The sequence below is a fragment of the Temnothorax longispinosus genome, chromosome 8 (assembly GCF_030848805.1).
Source record: "Temnothorax longispinosus isolate EJ_2023e chromosome 8, Tlon_JGU_v1, whole genome shotgun sequence".
Taxonomy (NCBI): Eukaryota; Metazoa; Arthropoda; class Insecta; order Hymenoptera; family Formicidae; genus Temnothorax; species Temnothorax longispinosus.
In genome coordinates this window covers 10,479,266-10,497,813 of record NC_092365.1, presented here as the reverse complement: position 1 = coordinate 10,497,813, position 18,548 = coordinate 10,479,266, and the positions used below count along the sequence as shown (strand labels likewise).

The window sequence follows — 18,548 nt, the reverse complement described above, 5'->3', positions numbered from 1 at the left end:
CTCTCTTACCATTTCCTCTCTCCTGCCTTGCAATGTCTTCTATATTCCATCTCATCTTTCTCTCCTTCCATGTCAGGTCATCATCTATTCCTATCCCTTTCTCTCTTAGTCTTCTTCTCTCCATCATGACCTTTCTTTTTTGTTCCAGTCCCTGCAGGCCTATTATTGCCATTCTTATACCTCCCTCTCTGTTGTCCTCTATGACCTTTTTGCAACTCACTTCCGTCTCTATTCCAGTCCCCATTAAAATTTCTTTCACCTCTCTTTCTATATCGTTCCTCTTTCCTTTTGTTCCTCTTATAACTATGTTTTTTCTTCTTTCTTCTCTCTCTCTCATCTCTAATTTCTTATCTATTTCTTTTAGTTTTCTCTCTAATCCCTTCTCCCCTGCGTCTTCTTCTTTCCCTATTCCCTTCTCTTTCATTACCGTTATCGTCTTCTCCATTTCCATTATTCTCTTCTCCATCTTCTCTCTCTCTTTCATCCATTTTTCTTCTCTCTCTTCCATGGTTCTTTTTAAATCTTCCATCTCTTGTCTTATCTCTCTCTTTTGCTCCCTCATTATCTCCAGCATCTCCTTTATCCCTTCTCTCATCTCGGTTTTTACTTCCTTTTTTATCTCCTCTATTCAGCTTCTTTCATCTCCTGTAGTTTCCTTATCATCTATTTTCTTCGGTGATCTCTGCACCTTCTTACTCCTGTTAAAGGCCCATTTTTCGGATTCCCCGCCTTCTGTTTCCCCTCTCTTTCTCTTTGGTTCTACCTGTACTTCCTCTTACTACCTGTACTTCTTCTTCTCTTCCTTTTTCCCTTCTCCTGATCTTCCCCAATTAATTCTATCAATCTTGCCGCTTTTCCTTCATCCTCCGCCATTTTCCTTCAGCTATACCTATCTACCCTGCTCTTCTATTTCTCTATGAGTTTCCCTTCTATGTTCGCACCTGCCTATGCCCCCACGCGTGTCGCCGCGACAGCGCGACTTCGTGACGTCCCCGTCTATACGCTCTGCCCCTCTCCTCTGTTTTATTCTATGCCTACCTATCTGCCCGTTGTTCTACCGTCACTTTTCCTTCCCCGTATCTAACCCTATCCTTTCCCTTTGACCTGCGCCCACTCCCACACTCTCTCTCACTCCTCTGCTTCTCTCTCTCACCCACTCACTGCCCTCTCACACACCCTCTCACACTCCTCTTTCTCCGATTTTCTTTCAGTCACTCACACACGTGTCACTCACGAAAGCGCCGGAAACGGAAGTCGCCGAATTGGATAGTGATTATTGACACCCCTGTCATGCGTTTTGAAACCCTTTCTCAGTAATTGTCAAAATTCAATCGAAAAGGAGATGTAACCTCACTTGTAACCTTTCTCAACGACTCGCATGATCAGCTGATCAAAACGGAGCCAAATGAGAAAAATCACATAATTTGGAAAAAGTAACATACTTTGTCACGTATGAAATTTTACACCATAATTCATAAAATTATTTTTTCCTTAGCAAAAATTGCCTGAAATATATTTCTGAACGTGAAAACCTACAAACAGTCACATGACTAGCACGTAGCGAGACAGCTACCTTAAGTATATATTATTCATATTATTTATATAACTTAATATGTGAAGAAATTAATATTTAATAAGTAAGAGAGAAAGAAGTCTGATATCTGATGCATGGTTATACAGTGAATTACATTTTATTTTTGTTACGTATGATGGTCAGGAATAACATTTTAAGATAAATTTTATTTTCTTTTGTGAAAGAAAAGACATTAGTAATGCTAATGAAATGATCGTATTTTGAAAACAAGTGCTGAGTATTTATTGTTTGCTATTTTTGTTCATTCCGATAAATTATCACTTGGAACGTTTTTCAGAATCGACACTCTCAATGTGGAAAGTTCATCATATTCGAGTCTTTACTCGATACATATACGCACGAAATCTATCGATTGTGGTTACCTATTTGGAACGCCTTTTGAGCGAATTGCTTCGCGACTCGCGTCAGACCCACGCACTCGCGAAGACGCCTAGACGCCCGCCGTTCCGAGATCGCGATGACGCCTCAAGCTTAAGCCTGGATCGCGACAACGTCTTCGGAACGACCTGGTTTGCGATAATGTTTCGTTTAGAAGTTCGTAATGTATATCGTTCTCTTCGGCTGACTAACTCGACTGCGAATTCGATCGCTTGAACAAGACCGTGTTCTACTACTGATCCCGAAAACCTTCTTCGACTCACTGCCCGAAGCGTCGCGGCAGCCGTCAGCCGTGACCCCCGCTACCGCTTTTGCGAAACTACAAATAATTCTATTGGTGGATCCTGGATCCGCCCACCGATTCGCTCGTGTTCGGCCGCGACTGCTACTGTTGGTCGAAAGGAGAAGACGATAGCGGAAGCCACGATTCGAAGATCACAGGCGCCGAAGACGCCTGAAGTTATGCCACCTGGCGGCTAGGCAGATGTATATGTAATTGCGTGTACGTGTGCATGTGTGGGTCTGCGCCGCTGATCGTTTATGGTGTATTTATTTTTCGTATGGCTTGCGTCGTGCACGACATTCGCTTCGCTAGTTGCTACGCAACATGCTCCCCCCGTTGAGGGTATAACGCTCAACTACTGTATAGTTATAATGTTCGCGACGAATCAATATGAATCGCGTTGGAATTATTACGTATTCCGCGTGACAGTACAATGTTTCATATAATAACGCTTTGCGATTTCGTGATGAGATTCGCATGACTAGTGGTCGATCGGTAATGGGCATAGGAGCTTGACCGCCCGTTTTAATTTTCCGGTCGCGGTTTTGACCGTGGCAGTTCGTGCTACTCCGTCTTCACCTGGGTGTAGTGCGGTGATTTTGCCTAGTGCCCATTGTAAACACGGCTGATTTTTCTCTTTCAGAAGCACGACTGTCCCTGTATTTAGCTCCGGTCCATCTTTGGTCCACTTATAACGTTTTTGAAGCTCGTTCAAATACTCAAGATTCCAACGAGTCCAGAAATCTTGCCGGACCTTCGTAATATGTTGCCATGTAGATAGTCGATTAGCTGGAACATAAGATAAATCTCCCTCCGGGAAGGTGGTTAGCGGCTGGCTAATTAAATAATGAGCGGGTGTCAGTGCTAACGTGTCGTTCGGATCGGATGAAAGGGAGGTAATGGGTCGGGAATTTAGAATTCCTTCGATTTCAATTGTAAATGTATTTAATTCCTCGAACGTGAAGAGGGAATCGCCAACAACGCGTCGGAAATGATGTTTAAATAGCTTCACTGTAGACTCCCATAAACCGCCGAAATGTGGCGCTATCGGTGGTATTATGCCACTTAATGCGGCGTTTGCTAGAGAATCTTTCTATGCGATTCTTATATTCATCTGAGTTGAATAGAACATATAGCTCTTTCAATTTATTGTTTGCACCTACGAAGTTAGTCCCGTTGTCAGAGTAAATATGGTTCGGTACTCCTCGTCTAGCAACGAATCGACGTAACGCCGCTAAGAAACTGTCGGACGATAGATCGCTCACTAATTCGAGGTGTATTGCCTTTATTGACATGCATACAAATACACAGATATACACCTTGATTCGCGTTTTGTTTCGATATTTTTTTTCCTTTATAAAAAAGGGACCACAAAAATCAATCCCCGTATTTGCAAAAGGTATGGCTTCGCGTACACGGACCGACGGAAGATTGCCCATTCTGTATTCTATTGCTTTAGCGTCGAAACGAAAGCAACGCGTGCACGCGCGTATCACTTTTCGAACCTGATTTCGACCGTCGAGTATCCAAAATTTTTGTCGGAGAATATATAAGGTGGTCTGAATTCCCGTGTGATAATGGGTTTCGTGAATTTCACGTATGATCTGATCGGTCAAGCGATGCCGATTCGGTAGTAATATTGGATGTTTCCGTGCGAATGTCAGTTGCGATTTTTGTAGACGCCCTCCTACGCGAATTAAATCGTTTTCGTCTAAAAACGGGTTTAAACTAGCGAGTTTACCTTGGTTTATTACGCGCTTAATTTTAAGGATTTTAATTTCTTCTGAAAATCGCGTAGCTTGTAGAAGCTTTAAAATACGTATCTCCGCTTCGTTGATTTCCTCCGCGCACAATGACTCGATGTATTTGTTGTCAGGTCGAAAACGACGACAATACGCAATGATTCTAAGCAATTTAGAGTAAGAAGAATATTTTTCAAATACTTCTAAACTACCGGATATCGTCGTTAAACACGTGTTTGTTCTTATTTCGGATATTTCGGTTAATCGTATCCCTTCGTTGGGCCACTTGCCCTTATTTTCCACCAGCCACGGAGGTCCTGTAAACTTAGGTTCGGTTTTTTAAAAAGACGTGGGGTAATTGACCCCTTGATATCGCATCCGCCGGATTGTCTTCCGACCTAACGTGTCGCCATTTGATTCCGCTGGTGAGTTCTTGTATTTCCGCGACTCGGTTCGCCACATAGGTTTTAAGCATGTGAGGTGACATTTTCAACCATTGCAGTACGGTGGTCATGATGTAAATATAAAGGTGTACCAGTCCCGTGGATGCGCAGTCGTCCTAAATAATAGCCAATGAGAAATGACCAGAAATGTTCAAATCCAATATGGCTACTGTCATAAAGAAGACGAGTAATAAACACGCGTAAGGAAGAGCAAAACGTTTAAAACATAGTGTAAGTATAATTTTTATAAAGACAACACAATAAAGGCCGCCGCACAATCAAAAACATAAGGAATAGGGAACAGATATTAGAGATAAGGAATAAGGATTATATTTTTTGACTGTTGAAAGTAACTTTTTTTTTTCAATTTTCCAGTTTAGGTTACGTAATATGTACAGGCTATGAAATCTATCGTTTATATATTTTATATTTTATTTTGCGTTGATCTGTTCCTTATTGATCATTCCTTCTTTCTAATTACTAATATATGTTCCCTGTTTCTTATATTTTCGATTTTACGGCGGCCTTAAGAATCAAAAGCTTCTCTGTCAGACGATGCTGCATGCTTATATTGTCTGTCAGTATAAGCTCTGTCTCATTCTCTGTCTTTATAATTATATATATTTTCTTTTTTTTAGCACAATGCCAACCTGTTATATTCAAAATTGCACCAATCGTACGGTGACAAAAAATATAAAATTTTTCCAATTTCCAAAAGAACCTGTTATTCTCCAGCAATGGCTAAAAGCTTGCGGAAAAAATGAGGGAGAAATAAAAACTAATTCCGGTAAATTAATATAATTTATATTTATATTTACATTTTATAATAACATTATAACATAAATTCCAAAGAGTTTATTATAGTTGACAACTTATCAACTAAGAGTTTTACTGTAACATAACATAATAATATTAATAACCAAACTTAACTTTATAACATTATATATATTATTTTATATTATTATTTTTCTTATTTATATTATTTTTTAATTTTACTATTATTTTTAAATTTATTTCTTATTTCATATTATTATAAAATATAATTTTAGCAACGGTATGTAGTGCCCATTTTGATGAAAGCTGCTTTGAAATGGTTTGGACAAAGCCGCGACAAAAAAATATACCTGCTAAGCAGATATTGCGACTGAAGAAAGGTTCTATCCCTAGAAAATTTTTGAATTTGGGAAAGAAACGAAAAAGAACACGTGAAGATGATAATGAAAGAATAAAAACTTTGTAAGTGTTTTCTTTATAGGATTCACAGACATTCACAGGGTGTCTGCATAACCATATCACCTCGTGTGCAGGTAGAGCAAGTGAAAAGTTTTTTATCATTTTGCGATTGTTGTAATAATTATTGAGAAATTAATTTAAAAAGATCGACCAATTCTTCTCGGTTTCACTTGCTGTACCTGCATACGAGAGGTGATACAATTATTATTGGACACTCTGTAGAAAGAAATATACAATATGAATAAATAAATAAAAAAGAAGATAAAGAAAGTACTTTATGTTTTTTAGAGTATGTACAGGAATACCAACCTATGGCGAACTTGTGCAATATGTGCAAGAAAAGCAGCATATATGTCCAGAGCAAATAATTAATATAAATAAGAATATTCATGAAGATGAACATATTTTGCTTTCAGATGTTGTAGCAAAAGAAACCAAGTATGTAGTACAATTTAATTTACATTCGTCTCTTATCGTTCATTACTATCCATATTATATTAATAGATTTGTCTTTTATAATCAATTTGAAAATAATCTGCATTTTTTAATTATATTTTAAATATACAAATATAATTAGTATTAAATAATGTGTTATTAGTATTATTATTAAGATATAATTGTATTTTTTACAGAAAAGATGAAGAAATTGGTCATGAGCAAAATGTTTCAGTACAAACGTTATTGGAACAACTGAAGAAATCTGAAGAGGAAAAAAATAAGTTATTAGTAGAAAACGCTCAGCTAGTAGAACAAAACAAGAAATTAAATATACACTTTGAATCATTAAAAAAGAATATGCAACAAGAATCTAATATTGCAAAAATGGAAATAGATAAGCTAAAAGAATCTCTAAAAACAACTACAGATGCTTTACATAAATTCTTTACTCCCGGGCAAATCAAAATTTTAATGTCACCGAATGCGAATCCTCGAATAAGATGGTCATCTGAAGATATTACTTCTGCAATTGCATTACGATCACTAAGCCCCAAAGCCTACCGATTTTTAAGAAATGTTAAGAAATTACCATTACCATCTATATCAACCTTGCAGAATTGGTGTGCAACATTTAATGTGCAGCCCGGTATTTTAAAAGATGTATTTAAAATCATGGAGGATAAAGGACAAAACCTTAGTATAACGGAAAAATTAACAATATTGTCATTCGACGAATTATATATTTCTAATAAAGTGGATTTGGAAAGAAAGGAACAAAAGATTTACGGACCTTATAAAACTTGCCAATTCATTATGGCTAGAGGGTTATTTAATAAATGGAAACAACCCATTTATTTCAATTTTGATCAGGCAATGACTCCGAACATTTTACTTACAGTGCTGCAGATGTTGCATCAAATTGAGTACATTGTTGTAGCTGTCACGTGTGACATGGGTTCCAGTAACGTAAGATTATGGAATGAATTAAATGTTGGAATAAACGTTCCTAATAATTCTAAAAAGAAAAAGATTGAGGACACCAACAAGGAGTGTTTTATTACTCATCCTGCGGACAATTCACTAAAAGTCTTTTTTTTGCGGATGTCCCGCATTTAATAAAATTAGCAAGAAACAATTTCTTTCACTCCGGATTTCATGTAAAAGGACATATTCTCAATAAGGATTGCTTAGAAAAATTATTAATGCTCAACTCAAAAGAATTGAAATTAGCACATAAAATAAGTAGAGCGCATCTAGATGTTAAGGGAACACAGAGACAAAATGTTAGAATGGCGGCTCAAGTTTTTTCTAATTTGAATGCAATGGCCATACAGTGGTGTGGAGAAAACGGTTTATTAAAGTCTAAACAATGGAAAGAGACAGCTGATATACTAAAATTGTTTAACAATTGGTTCGATATTTTTAATAGTCAAAATAAATATGGACACCACAATGGTTTAAATGCGTACGGAATAAATTTAGATGAACAAAATAGAACAATCAATAGTATGACAGAGTTTATTAAAGAAATGAGAGTGGGACAAAGATCTGCATTACTACAATTCCAAAAAGGCATTTTATTATCCAATAAATCTTAAATAGAGATGTTCTTATATATCCAAAAGCAGTATTCATCCGAGACGTTTCCAATAGAATATATAATTACACGCAGACTGAATCAGGACATATTAGAAAATTTATTTGCGTATTTAAGAATGATGGGCGGAGGACATGACCATCCAACACCAGTGGAATTGCAAAACCGGCTCAAGTGGTATATTCTAGGAAAACATTCTGCATCCGCAATTACCCGAAAAGAAAATACTGAAGGAGATAGCAGTTGTACAAATTTAATAGATGTTGAGGATACACACTGCAATAATTTGAATACTCCAACATGCTCACAATTTTTAATAGATGAAGATGAAGTTATGATCGAGGAAGAAGAAGAAGAAATATTTATGGACACTTCAGAAGTAGCTAAGATTTTCACACATGAAATAGAAAAATCAGTTAATAATAGTAAAGAAATAGTTGATAGTGAAGGTATAAATTAATATTCTTTTATCTGTGTAATTATTGTGTATTATAATTATTTTTTTATCATCGTTTGCAGTGAATCAATGAATTAGGTGACCTATGCAACAAATACAGGTTTTAAATATATAGATTAATTATATTTAAAAACTGTATTGTAATTATGGTTAAATAAATAAAAACTGATCATCTTATATATAAATTTATTTAATATTTATAATGTGAATAGGAGAGGCAATTAGAGCCAAGCGCGGTAATCAAAGCGCAAACAATTTGTAAAAATAAATATATATATATTAACGTACGTTTCGACACATTATTCGTGTCCTCTTCAGCGTTAAAAGTTACATATACGAAGATTAACAAAGATAATAAAAAGTCGTGTACAAGGCGTAGTCAATAGACGAACAAAGCATAAAAGACGCAGTCAAAATTTAAAAAAAAAACAAGGATTGAAATCCTATGGATGTACCGTTGTCGAAATCCCAGATACGCCGGTAAACGCTCGCTCCGCATCCCTCGCATCTTAGAAATAATCTCGCCAGGTTGAAAGACCAGGTGGGTAAGAAAGATTCGAAAGCCCTACCTGTACCATCAAACGGAGTCGCAATGTGGTAGAGGCGTAAATTATTTATGTTAAAATCCGATGACTAATAGATTTACTTACAGCGCAATTGCAGACCGGAATATCGCATTGTAACAACAAACTTCACGGTTCGAAACGTCGCGAATGAGTGAGGCATAGGTGGGAAGGTTAACATAATAGAGACTGGTGTATAACCCAGAGGAGGGGATAAACTCTCGCATCAAGTTATTCTAAATTTTAGACAGTCTCTCGATTACATTTAAATACGCGTCCGGTAAACTCTCCGCATCGGTCTGTAAATTCAGACCGTTTGCCTGCCTTTTTATGTATATCATTTCCGAAATCAGACGTTTATAACCATAGGATTCATTGTCTAAGATTTCAACGCTATTCCAATCGAAATCATGATTCCATTCTAATCTGTGTTCAGTTATGACAGAATGATTTGGAGTACTCCAATTAATATGATTACGATGCTCCTTGATTCTTGCAATTGCCTACCCGTTTGGCCCACATAAGAAGCATCGCAATCATTACAATTCACCTTATAAACCACGTTACATTTATTCGGCCGTGGGAGACTGTCCTTGTGCGCCTTGATGAATGTACGCATTTTATTTAAGCGGCTGGAAAAAAATATATAGAAAATCTATAAAATATAACACAGAATATATAAAAAATCTAAAAAATGTAACACAGAAATGCATGTCTCTCCTCTTCTTATTGTTAGTAACCCAGGCTATTCAACGTAGATTATAAAATAGTCACAAACAGACACTGGCGAAATCTTAATTGCTTTTTATATTATTCGATTAATTATTGTCACAATATTTTTTAGTGATTAAGTTATTTAGGGTTATATATACTTTTATATGAATCTTATATGGATCCATATATGAGTGCATATATGATCTATTGTTCATATCTAGTTATATTTGGAATTATATATGCCCATATATAATGATATACGGACCCATATATAATTTTATATAAAGCACCAAATTTAATATATTGTTACGCTCCGTTCGCTATTCGTGTCGCGCGCACTCACGAACGCGTCCGCGTACTTCCGGGATCGCAGAAATAACCACTCTTGTTATACAAAAAGGAACTCGGGTTTATTTAAACTCAGAACGGAATACAAGAAAGTTCTGGGAAACCGGACCGAACGATTCGAGTCACCAGATCAATCTGACAGGCGGTAATTAAATCGATAATTCTATGCGTCCCCGTTGTCAAGAGACGCGCTTTGGCTTGAAACTTCTGCGGAGCGAAGCCAATTTCAGCCCACGAGAACGAACGTCTCGGCACGGGCGAGCGGGCGTAACACTGCCCCCCCTCTTCAGATTGTCGTCCCGACAATCCGGAGGGGCAGTTTCCTGACTGGGCGAACTTTTCTGTACGATTCCAGGGTACCGGGACGGCCCCCTGCCCTACCCTGGGCTGCTGCTACAGGTTACCGGGCACCGTCCTCCTCTCGGTCCCAACCGTACTCTGGAAGTCCAGGATCATGTCCTCTTCACGGCTTCCTGCCCTACCCTGGGCTGCTGCCACAGGTTACCGGGCACCGTCCTCTTCTCGAGTCCAGGATCATGTCCTCTTCCTCATGGAGCGAGTCCCCAATCGACATTTTCCGGAAGAAGATACTCTCTCCCCCCTGCCGACTCTAGGGCGACCCCTCATCAATTCCCTCGCAGGAGATCTCGCCTCCCAACACAGGCCTCTTCCTCTCAACTCCCGAAGTCGTCGGAGATGTCGCTGCTCCTCTTCTAAATCTTCGGACAAGGGGGGGGGAAGCTTACCGTGGACCCAACGTCTCGAAAGACTCCCCAAGTCCCTGCCTCGGCATTTGCCCTATGTCTCACGGAAAAACCACGGATCAAACAACCGTGAGAGAGGCAGTCTTATCCTTCGCCGGTATTAGGTTCGGCAACAAGCCAGCTCCCAAGATGTCCAACTCGGTGAGGAGTTACGACCGCTTCGGCTTCCGTAAATATCTAAGAACAAAATAACACGCGCAGTAAACAATGCAACACAACAATCTTAATTTCTACCGTAATTAACCTTCCCCGCAAATTATTACACCCAACCTAGTCCATAATATCCCTATCAAACTCTAATGTCTTTCGGAAATAGAAGCCAACCTATCCGCATGCACAATTTTCTTCTTATGTCTCACAGATCTTTGAATACAATAGACCACATCATTCAACTTTTTCACTATTAAGAAAGGTCCTTCCCAATTGCTCTGCAATTTAGGGGCTCTACCTTTCATCCTACGAGGATTATAAAACCAAACTTTCTCTCCTTCTTGAAAAAGAGTTTGCCTGGCCTTTCGATCATACCAAGACTTTGCTCGTGAAGACTTTATATCCATACGTTCCCTAACGTTGGAATGGATCTTGTCCAACTTCTCTTTCAAATTCCCAATAAAACCTTCAACTGACTGAGATCCTCCCCTCGGAGGACTTCCTAAAAGCAGATCTAACGGCAACCTAAGATCTCGGGCAAAACACAGCTCGGCGGGAGTTACTCCAGTAGTCTCGTGTTTAGAAGATCTGTAAGCCAATAAAAACATAGGGACCCAGCGATCCCAATCTTTCTGATTTTCAGAAATATACTTCGCCAAATAATTAACAATAGTCTGATGTTGCCGCTCGACTTGTCCATCCGATTGCGGATGTAGAGCAGTTGTTCTCGTTTTCCGAATTCCAAGGAGATTCATCAATTCCGCGAAAAGTTTGGACTCAAAATTCTTCCCCTGATCCGTATGGACTTCTAAAGGGACCCCGTGTCTAGAAATGACTTGATTAACGAAGACTTCTGCCACTGTACTTGCCCTAATATTCCTGATAGGAAAAACTTCTACCCATTTGGTGAAACAGTCAACAATGACGAGGAGATATCTATTTCCGGAAGTAGTAATAGGAAGAGGGCCAAGTATGTCCATTTGTAATCTTTCGAATGGGGCCCCAACATTATAAATTTGTAATGGAGACTTTCCCTTCCCCAAAGGGCCTTTTTTTGACACACAAACTTTGCAAGTTTTGCACCATTCCTCCACATCTTGTTTACAGGTAGCCCAATAAAACCGCTTTCGGATTTTTTCAAGAGTTTTATTGACTCCAAAGTGTCCTCCAGAAAAAGAATCATGTGCTTCTTCTAGAATCTGGTTAACACGGTTTCGAGGAACAATAAGCTGAAAAATACTTGACTTAAGATTCGGTGCTTCCCATCTCTTATAAAGAACCCCATCCTTTAAACTCAAAGCATCCCAATAAGACCAATATATTCGGGCGGAGACATTTCCAGCGGGTATTTCAAAACGAGACGGACGTATTCCCGTTTCCTTCCCGCGGTAAATAAAAGCAATGCTAACGTCCTCTAATTGCTCCTTGCGCCAATCTTGAAGAGTTTCTCCTATGAGAATAATACGAGCGACTGATTTTCTTGATTCTTCAATCTGCCTTCTCTCCACTTTGACACAATATTCGCAACCAAATGATTCACATTGTCGTCTAGAAAGCCCATCGGCATTCTTGTGAATTAAACCTTTGCGATGAATAATCTCGAACTCATATTGCTGGAGTCTTTCCAGCCAACGCGCCAATTGCCCTTCTAAGTCTTTAAAGGACATCAACCACCTAAGAGAAACATGATCCGTACGGATCAAGAACTTCCGCCCTAGAAGATAATGCCGGAAAAATTTAATAGAATCGACTATCGCCAAGAGTTCTCGACGAGTAACGCAATAATTCCTCTCAGACTTACTAAGTACACGACTGAAAAAAGCAATGACTTTTTCTACTCCCTCTTGCTTTTGTGAAAGGACTGCGCCAATTCCAATATTCGAAGCGTCAGTGTCCAAAATAAATTCTCCCTCCCCACTCGGGAAGGATAACATTGGAGAAGAAGATAACACTCGTTTCAACTCTAAAAATGCACTTTGACACTTCTCGTCCCAAGAAAATTTAACCTGATTTTCTGTTAGAGCATATAAAGGTTTGGCTAAAGAAGAAAATCCTTTTACAAATTTCCGATAATATGAGCAAAACCCTAGGAAACTTCGAAGCTGCTTCTTGTTATGTGGAATCGGCCAATCCTTCACAGCAGAGATCTTTTCCGGATCTGTAGTAACACCTCCTGAAGAGACTATATGTCCCAAATATTTTACTTCCTTTGCAAAGAGAATACACTTTTTAGGGTTTACTTTAAGATTAACAGAACGTAACCGTGAGAGCACGTTCTTTAAATTCTCTAGCATTTCATTAAAATTTTTACCGAAAATTATTACATCGTCCAAATAAACCAAACAAATTTTATATAATAATCCTCGCAATACTTTTTCCATTAAACGCTCAAAGGTAGCAGGAGCGTTACACAGCCCAAAAGGCATTACAGTGAATTGCCATAATCCACGTCCAATAGAAAAGGCAGTCTTTTCCCTATCCTCAGGACGAATCTTTACCTGCCAATAACCACTTTTAAGATCCAGAGTGCAAAACCAAAAGTTTCCCGAAAGCTGATCGAAAATGTCATCTATTCTAGGCAAGGGAAACGAATCTTTTTTAGTTATTGCATTTACCATTCTATAATCGACGCAAAATCTCAACGTTCCATCTTTTTTTCTTACCAAAACAGCAGGAGAAACCCACGGACTTTGCGACTCTTCTATGACCCCTTGCTTTCTCACTTCCTCAATAATCTTTTCTACTTCCCCTCGCATTCGTAAAGGAATTCGACGAGGAACCTGCTTAATGGGAGAAGAATCTTCTAAATTGATGACATGTTCGACGACTCCACAATTACCAGCAACAATCTCCTCGGAAAATACATCCTGATACTCCTCTAAGAAATCCGTAAAAATTTCTTTCTGAGCCTTATTTAAATTTGAGGAATTATTAGTATAGAGTTCTTTCAAGAATGGAGCTCTTTCGGAAGAAACTTGAATTCGAGAGCAACTCAAAACCTTTTCTTTATCGGATTCCGAAGAAATGAAAGCAAATTCAAAAACATTTTCTAAATTTATCTTCCTTAAGAAATCTACACCTAATAAACAATCATCATCCATGTCTATTACATACATAGGAATTTCCACGAAATATTTTCCCAAGAGAACTTTTGCCATGACCTTAAATTCGATGGGAACTACCTCTCCAGTGGGATATCTAAGAGAATTGTCCTTAATCTGAATGATGTGCTTGCCCTCTCTAACCATTCTTCTACTAAGAATCGAAACATCCGAACCCGTATCTATCTTGAAACAACACTCGTTACCATCCAACATCCCCTTATAACTAAAATAATTTGAACTTGACTTTATTCGATTAACAGAAAAAGTTTGAGAACAATTAACACTCGGGGTAATGCCCACTTCAGTTGTTCTTCCCCCGCCGAGAGCAACTAAACCGAGTTTCCCTTGTTCTCAGGACACTCAAACCGGAAATGTCCCTCCTTTCCACAATTCCAACACTCCTTTGTTCTATTCCAATCCCTCCGCTCATAACCATAACCTTTCTTTCTTCTTTCTTCGACTTTTTCATCTCCGTCCCCCTTTTCATTACTCTTCACGCCCCTATCCTTCCCCTTCTCAAATCGCTTCTCAAAATCCCTCCTTCTTTCAAAATTTCCTCCCTGTATAATTTTGACGGCCTTTGCCCTCTCTATGGCCAACTTCAGCGAGGTAATCCCTTCTAGCTGAAGAGTCCTTCTAACAAATCCGTCCGAAAGGGAAGAAACAAATTGAGCGCACGCGATCTTGTCTCGAACCGCGTAGGGACACTCAGGATAAGCTAATCGAGAGAGCCTTTCCAATTCGTGACCGAAAGTAGCTAAATCTTCCCCGAATCTTTGCCTTCTGTTCGTAAACTGAGTATAATAATTTTGCGAAAGTTGCCCCTCACCGAAACGTAGTTCTAATTTGGACTTTAGTTCTTCGTAACCCAAATTCTCTAAATTTTCTACCGATTCTAGGACAGAACGCGCTTTTCCCCTTAAGCACGACGCTAAAGCTACGGTTTTGATCGCATCGTCCCATTGATTCGCGCGTGCGATTAAATTAAATTGCGAGAAAAACTCTCGCAACGGAACCACACCGTCAAACGTGTCAGGTTTAAGTTTATATCCGATTTCACTGCGCGCGCCGTTTCCCACACCAACGGCTTCTACTTCCGGACCGCGATTCGCTCTAATATTGGAAGGACTTAGCTGTGTTTCCTGAGAAGGCAACCGGTCTCCCCGTAAAAATTGGAGCTCCTCATCGTGCCGGCGAAGCATTGCGGCGAGTTCCTCATCACGTTGCGCCTGCTCCTCGCGCATTTGCCGCATCTCCTGTAGCACGGCTTGGAGAGCTGCCGTCTCTGAAGCTGCCGACTCCGTCGCAGGCTCCGAAGAGTCCACCAGGCGTCCCTCTTTCTCGTCGCAACTAGCGTCGTCATGGCACACACACTCACACGCGCGATCCCGGACGAGCCCCCAAAAAGTGTTACGCTCCGTTCGCTATTCGTGTCGCGCGCACTCACGAACGCGTCCGCGTACTTCCGGGATCGCAGAAATAACCACTCTCGTTATACAAAAAGGAACTCGGGTTTATTTAAACTCAGAACGGAATACAAGAAAGTTCTGGGAAACCGGACCGAACGATTCGAGTCACCAGATCAATCTGACAGGCGGTAATTAAATCGATAATTCTATGCGTCCCCGTTGTCAAGAGACGCGCTTTGGCTTGAAACTTCTGCGGAGCGAAGCCAATTTCAGCCCACGAGAACGAACGTCTCGGCACGGGCGAGCGGGCGTAACAATATAATCACATATAATCATATATATTTATCTATATATAATTATATATAATCATTTTTTCCCTGGAAATGTTACAGCTTCAACAGAGACACGAAAGAGATCGCGTAAAAATACACCCAAAGATACTGAAGAAGCTGTAAGTGCAATCAACAGAATCGCGGATGCAATGTGTAGAGAAAACCCAAATATTGTTTTACCTGCTCCCCCGCAACCAGATGAGGTTGATTCCATGTTGCATGCAGCAAAGCTGCAATTGCGCCGATTGTCATATAGGAGACGGATGCAAACACTTTTAGACATTGTAGAAATGGTTCACATTCGATTGATGGATGAGAATATTGAAGAAACGCCATAAAATTTTTTTGTTTTTAACCCTCGGAGTACACACAGGGTCAATTTGACCCTGTTTTTTTTTGCCAGAAAAATTTTTAGCCAGAAATATTAAAAATAAAAAAAATAAAAATTTTTTTCGTAAATTACGTTTTTTTCAAAAGAACACTCTGGGTCAATCTGACCCTACACACACTTTGATCGTCCACCATTTTAAATTGACGAGTGCGATCAGCTTGAAAAAATTTCCAGATGTACTTGGAACATTGTTAAATCAATTGATATAAATAAAAAGTGCCGTTGGAATTATTTACATATTTAAAAAAATGTTTTAAAAATTATTTTTTTTTAATTTTTTTAAATATGTAAATAATTCCAACGGCACTTTTTATTTATATCAATTGATTTAACAATGTTCCAAGTACATCTGGAAATTTTTTCAAGCTGATCGCACTCGTCAATTTAAAATGGTGGACGATCAAAGTGTGTGTAGGGTCAGATTGACCCTGAGTGTTCTCCGTGATTGAAAAAGTAGGTGTGTTTTCGGAGGGTTAACATAGTTTAATACTTTAAATTTATATTATAGGGGAGACCGGGGCTCGTTGGCACTGTTTTCACAATTTTGGCATAAATACATAAACGGAATGCATTGCCAATTTGCCCCTTGTGCCAACGAGCCTCGGTCTCCCCTATTTGTTATGTTTCTTCAAAGTATATTATTTATAAGCAAAAAAAGCAAAAAATGTAAATGCGTTACATTGAAACGTGCAATAAAAGTGTCAAATTCAATTGTATTTTTTATTTTGTCATCTCTACATATAATAAACGTTTCGCTCTTATCATCCTCCGTTTGCACGGCGGAATATTTTTCGTGTCGTAAGAAGGTTCGATAATCGTTCTTGCATCTATCCGTGCGGCAATATGCGATCGCGTAATTCTCAACACTGCGCGGGTCAACCGCGTTGAGTGGGAGTCGACACAGTTACTCGAGGTGTAAGCGGGGCAATTGTATTTTCATACCGAATCATGTCACATAGGCTGCTACGCCGACGCACTCGCGGAACCTTTGATTCTCGAACCTTGCGTCACTATCAACATTTCGAAAAGTTCTTAGCGGCTAACCGGAGGACAATATCCTCCAGAAAGTGTATAGGTATGTAACTGTAGCGCGCACTCGGGCCGTAAAAGCGGCACTTGCGGTATGAAGCAAATACCGGTGTCGACTGCGATATAAAATGTACTAAATTTCATTGCCCCTTTGCGAAATACGATTCTCGTGCATTTGCACGGTAATTTTCGTGCAGCGGCGACACGATATTCGCAAGAACACGTCATCCGTTCATCCAGCGACTCGCACATCTCCCCACGACCATCCGAGCGCTCGCGTGGAACGCTCTTGAATAAACTCGGGGTCCATTCGAGCAGCATGTACCAGCGAGCAAACAACGATCAAATGTCCGTAGCGAGAAGAGCGGCGGCGAGCGAAGCAATATCGAGGCATTGTCGTAGACCTACGCCTATTATTATACAATTATAAAATTATAAAATTATACAATTCACAATTTTATAATAACTTTTTTTTACAATGCACAAGCTTATAATCACTTAATTTTATTCACGATTATACTGCCAGGGAACAGCTCCTTCCCCAGTGAAAAAATCACAAAATTCTTCTCTAATGGCTGTGGCATATCGACTACTGTTATTATTACCACGTACACTAATATCTTGTAATGCCGAATTTTCCATTTCTTGTCTCCAAAGTCCGGGCATTAAACCATTAAGACCATATTGATCGACCATGTTTGGTGGAATGTATTCGTTTCGATTATCACGTTTTCGAAGCCAATTATGAAGACATATGATAGCGTGGACCATGTTTATTGTGTTATCTACAGTAGTTTCGATAGGTTTTTTTTAAATTCTCCACTGACAAACTAATATTCCGAAAGAATTTTCTATTGTTCTTCGAGCACGGCTTATACGAAAGTTAAAAATGTTTCGATCTGGATTAAGACCTCCTTTACCAGGATACGGCTGGAGTAAGTAATCAGTCAATTGGAATGCTTCGTCGCCTACGAGAACGTATGGCAAAGGCATTCCATCAACAGTCAGTGGTTCGGGTTTCGGTAAGTTCATTTTTTTCTCGTTAAACTTCTGGCCCATTAGTGAATCTTTGAAAATTCCACCATCGCTACGTCGACCATAGGCACCAATGTCAATGAATGTGAACAAGTAATTGGCGTCACAGATCCCCAGCAATACGATGCTGTGACTATTTTTATAATTAAAGTATGCAGAACCAGCATTAGGACACTGCAGTAAATATCATTATTCAACGATGCAGTTCAATACTCATTCCGATCTATAATATTTGTACACACCTGGATTACGACATGTTTCCCATCAATAGCACCTATGCAATGATTGAAATGCCATTGATTTTCAAACTCTTGAGCAATATTTAACCAATCTATCATTTTTAATGGATACGGCAATACTTCCTCGCTGAGACAAGTCCAAAGTGCTTTGCAGGTTTCTTGAATGATGTTACTCACTGTAGTGAGACCAACAAGATATTGATAAGAAGTGGAAGTCATACAGTCACCGGTCGCTAAATATCTGGATACAGATCATTTATTTTATTTAAACAATCAAAAGTAACCCGGGAAAAAAAGATTATATA

At 39.2% G+C, this 18,548-nt stretch overlaps 2 protein-coding genes across 2 annotated transcripts in view; one reads left to right on the top strand and one right to left on the bottom strand.

The window, feature by feature from the left end:
• The first annotated feature begins 3,647 nt into the window (after positions 1–3,647).
• Positions 3,648–8,254, top strand: LOC139817504 (uncharacterized). The gene is made up of 6 exons (XM_071785656.1): positions 3,648–4,422; positions 4,500–4,671; positions 5,079–5,227; positions 5,490–5,676; positions 5,962–6,111; positions 6,306–8,254. Exons 3-6 carry the CDS (start codon positions 5,083–5,085, stop codon positions 7,225–7,227), a joined length of 1,404 nt encoding a protein of 467 aa, XP_071641757.1. The 5' UTR covers positions 3,648–4,422; positions 4,500–4,671; positions 5,079–5,082; the 3' UTR covers positions 7,228–8,254.
• Positions 8,255–17,768: 9,514 nt separating this feature from the next.
• The window catches only part of LOC139818261 (uncharacterized), a 1,868-nt gene continuing 1,088 nt past the window's right edge, over positions 17,769–18,548 (bottom strand). The window contains exons 2-3 of the mRNA XM_071786879.1: positions 18,247–18,484; positions 17,769–18,178 (exon numbers count right to left, since the gene is read on the bottom strand). Of these exons, the coding sequence (XP_071642980.1) occupies positions 17,780–18,178; positions 18,247–18,484 (637 nt within the window). The 3' untranslated portion in view covers positions 17,769–17,779. The remainder of the gene's footprint in view (positions 18,179–18,246; positions 18,485–18,548) is intronic.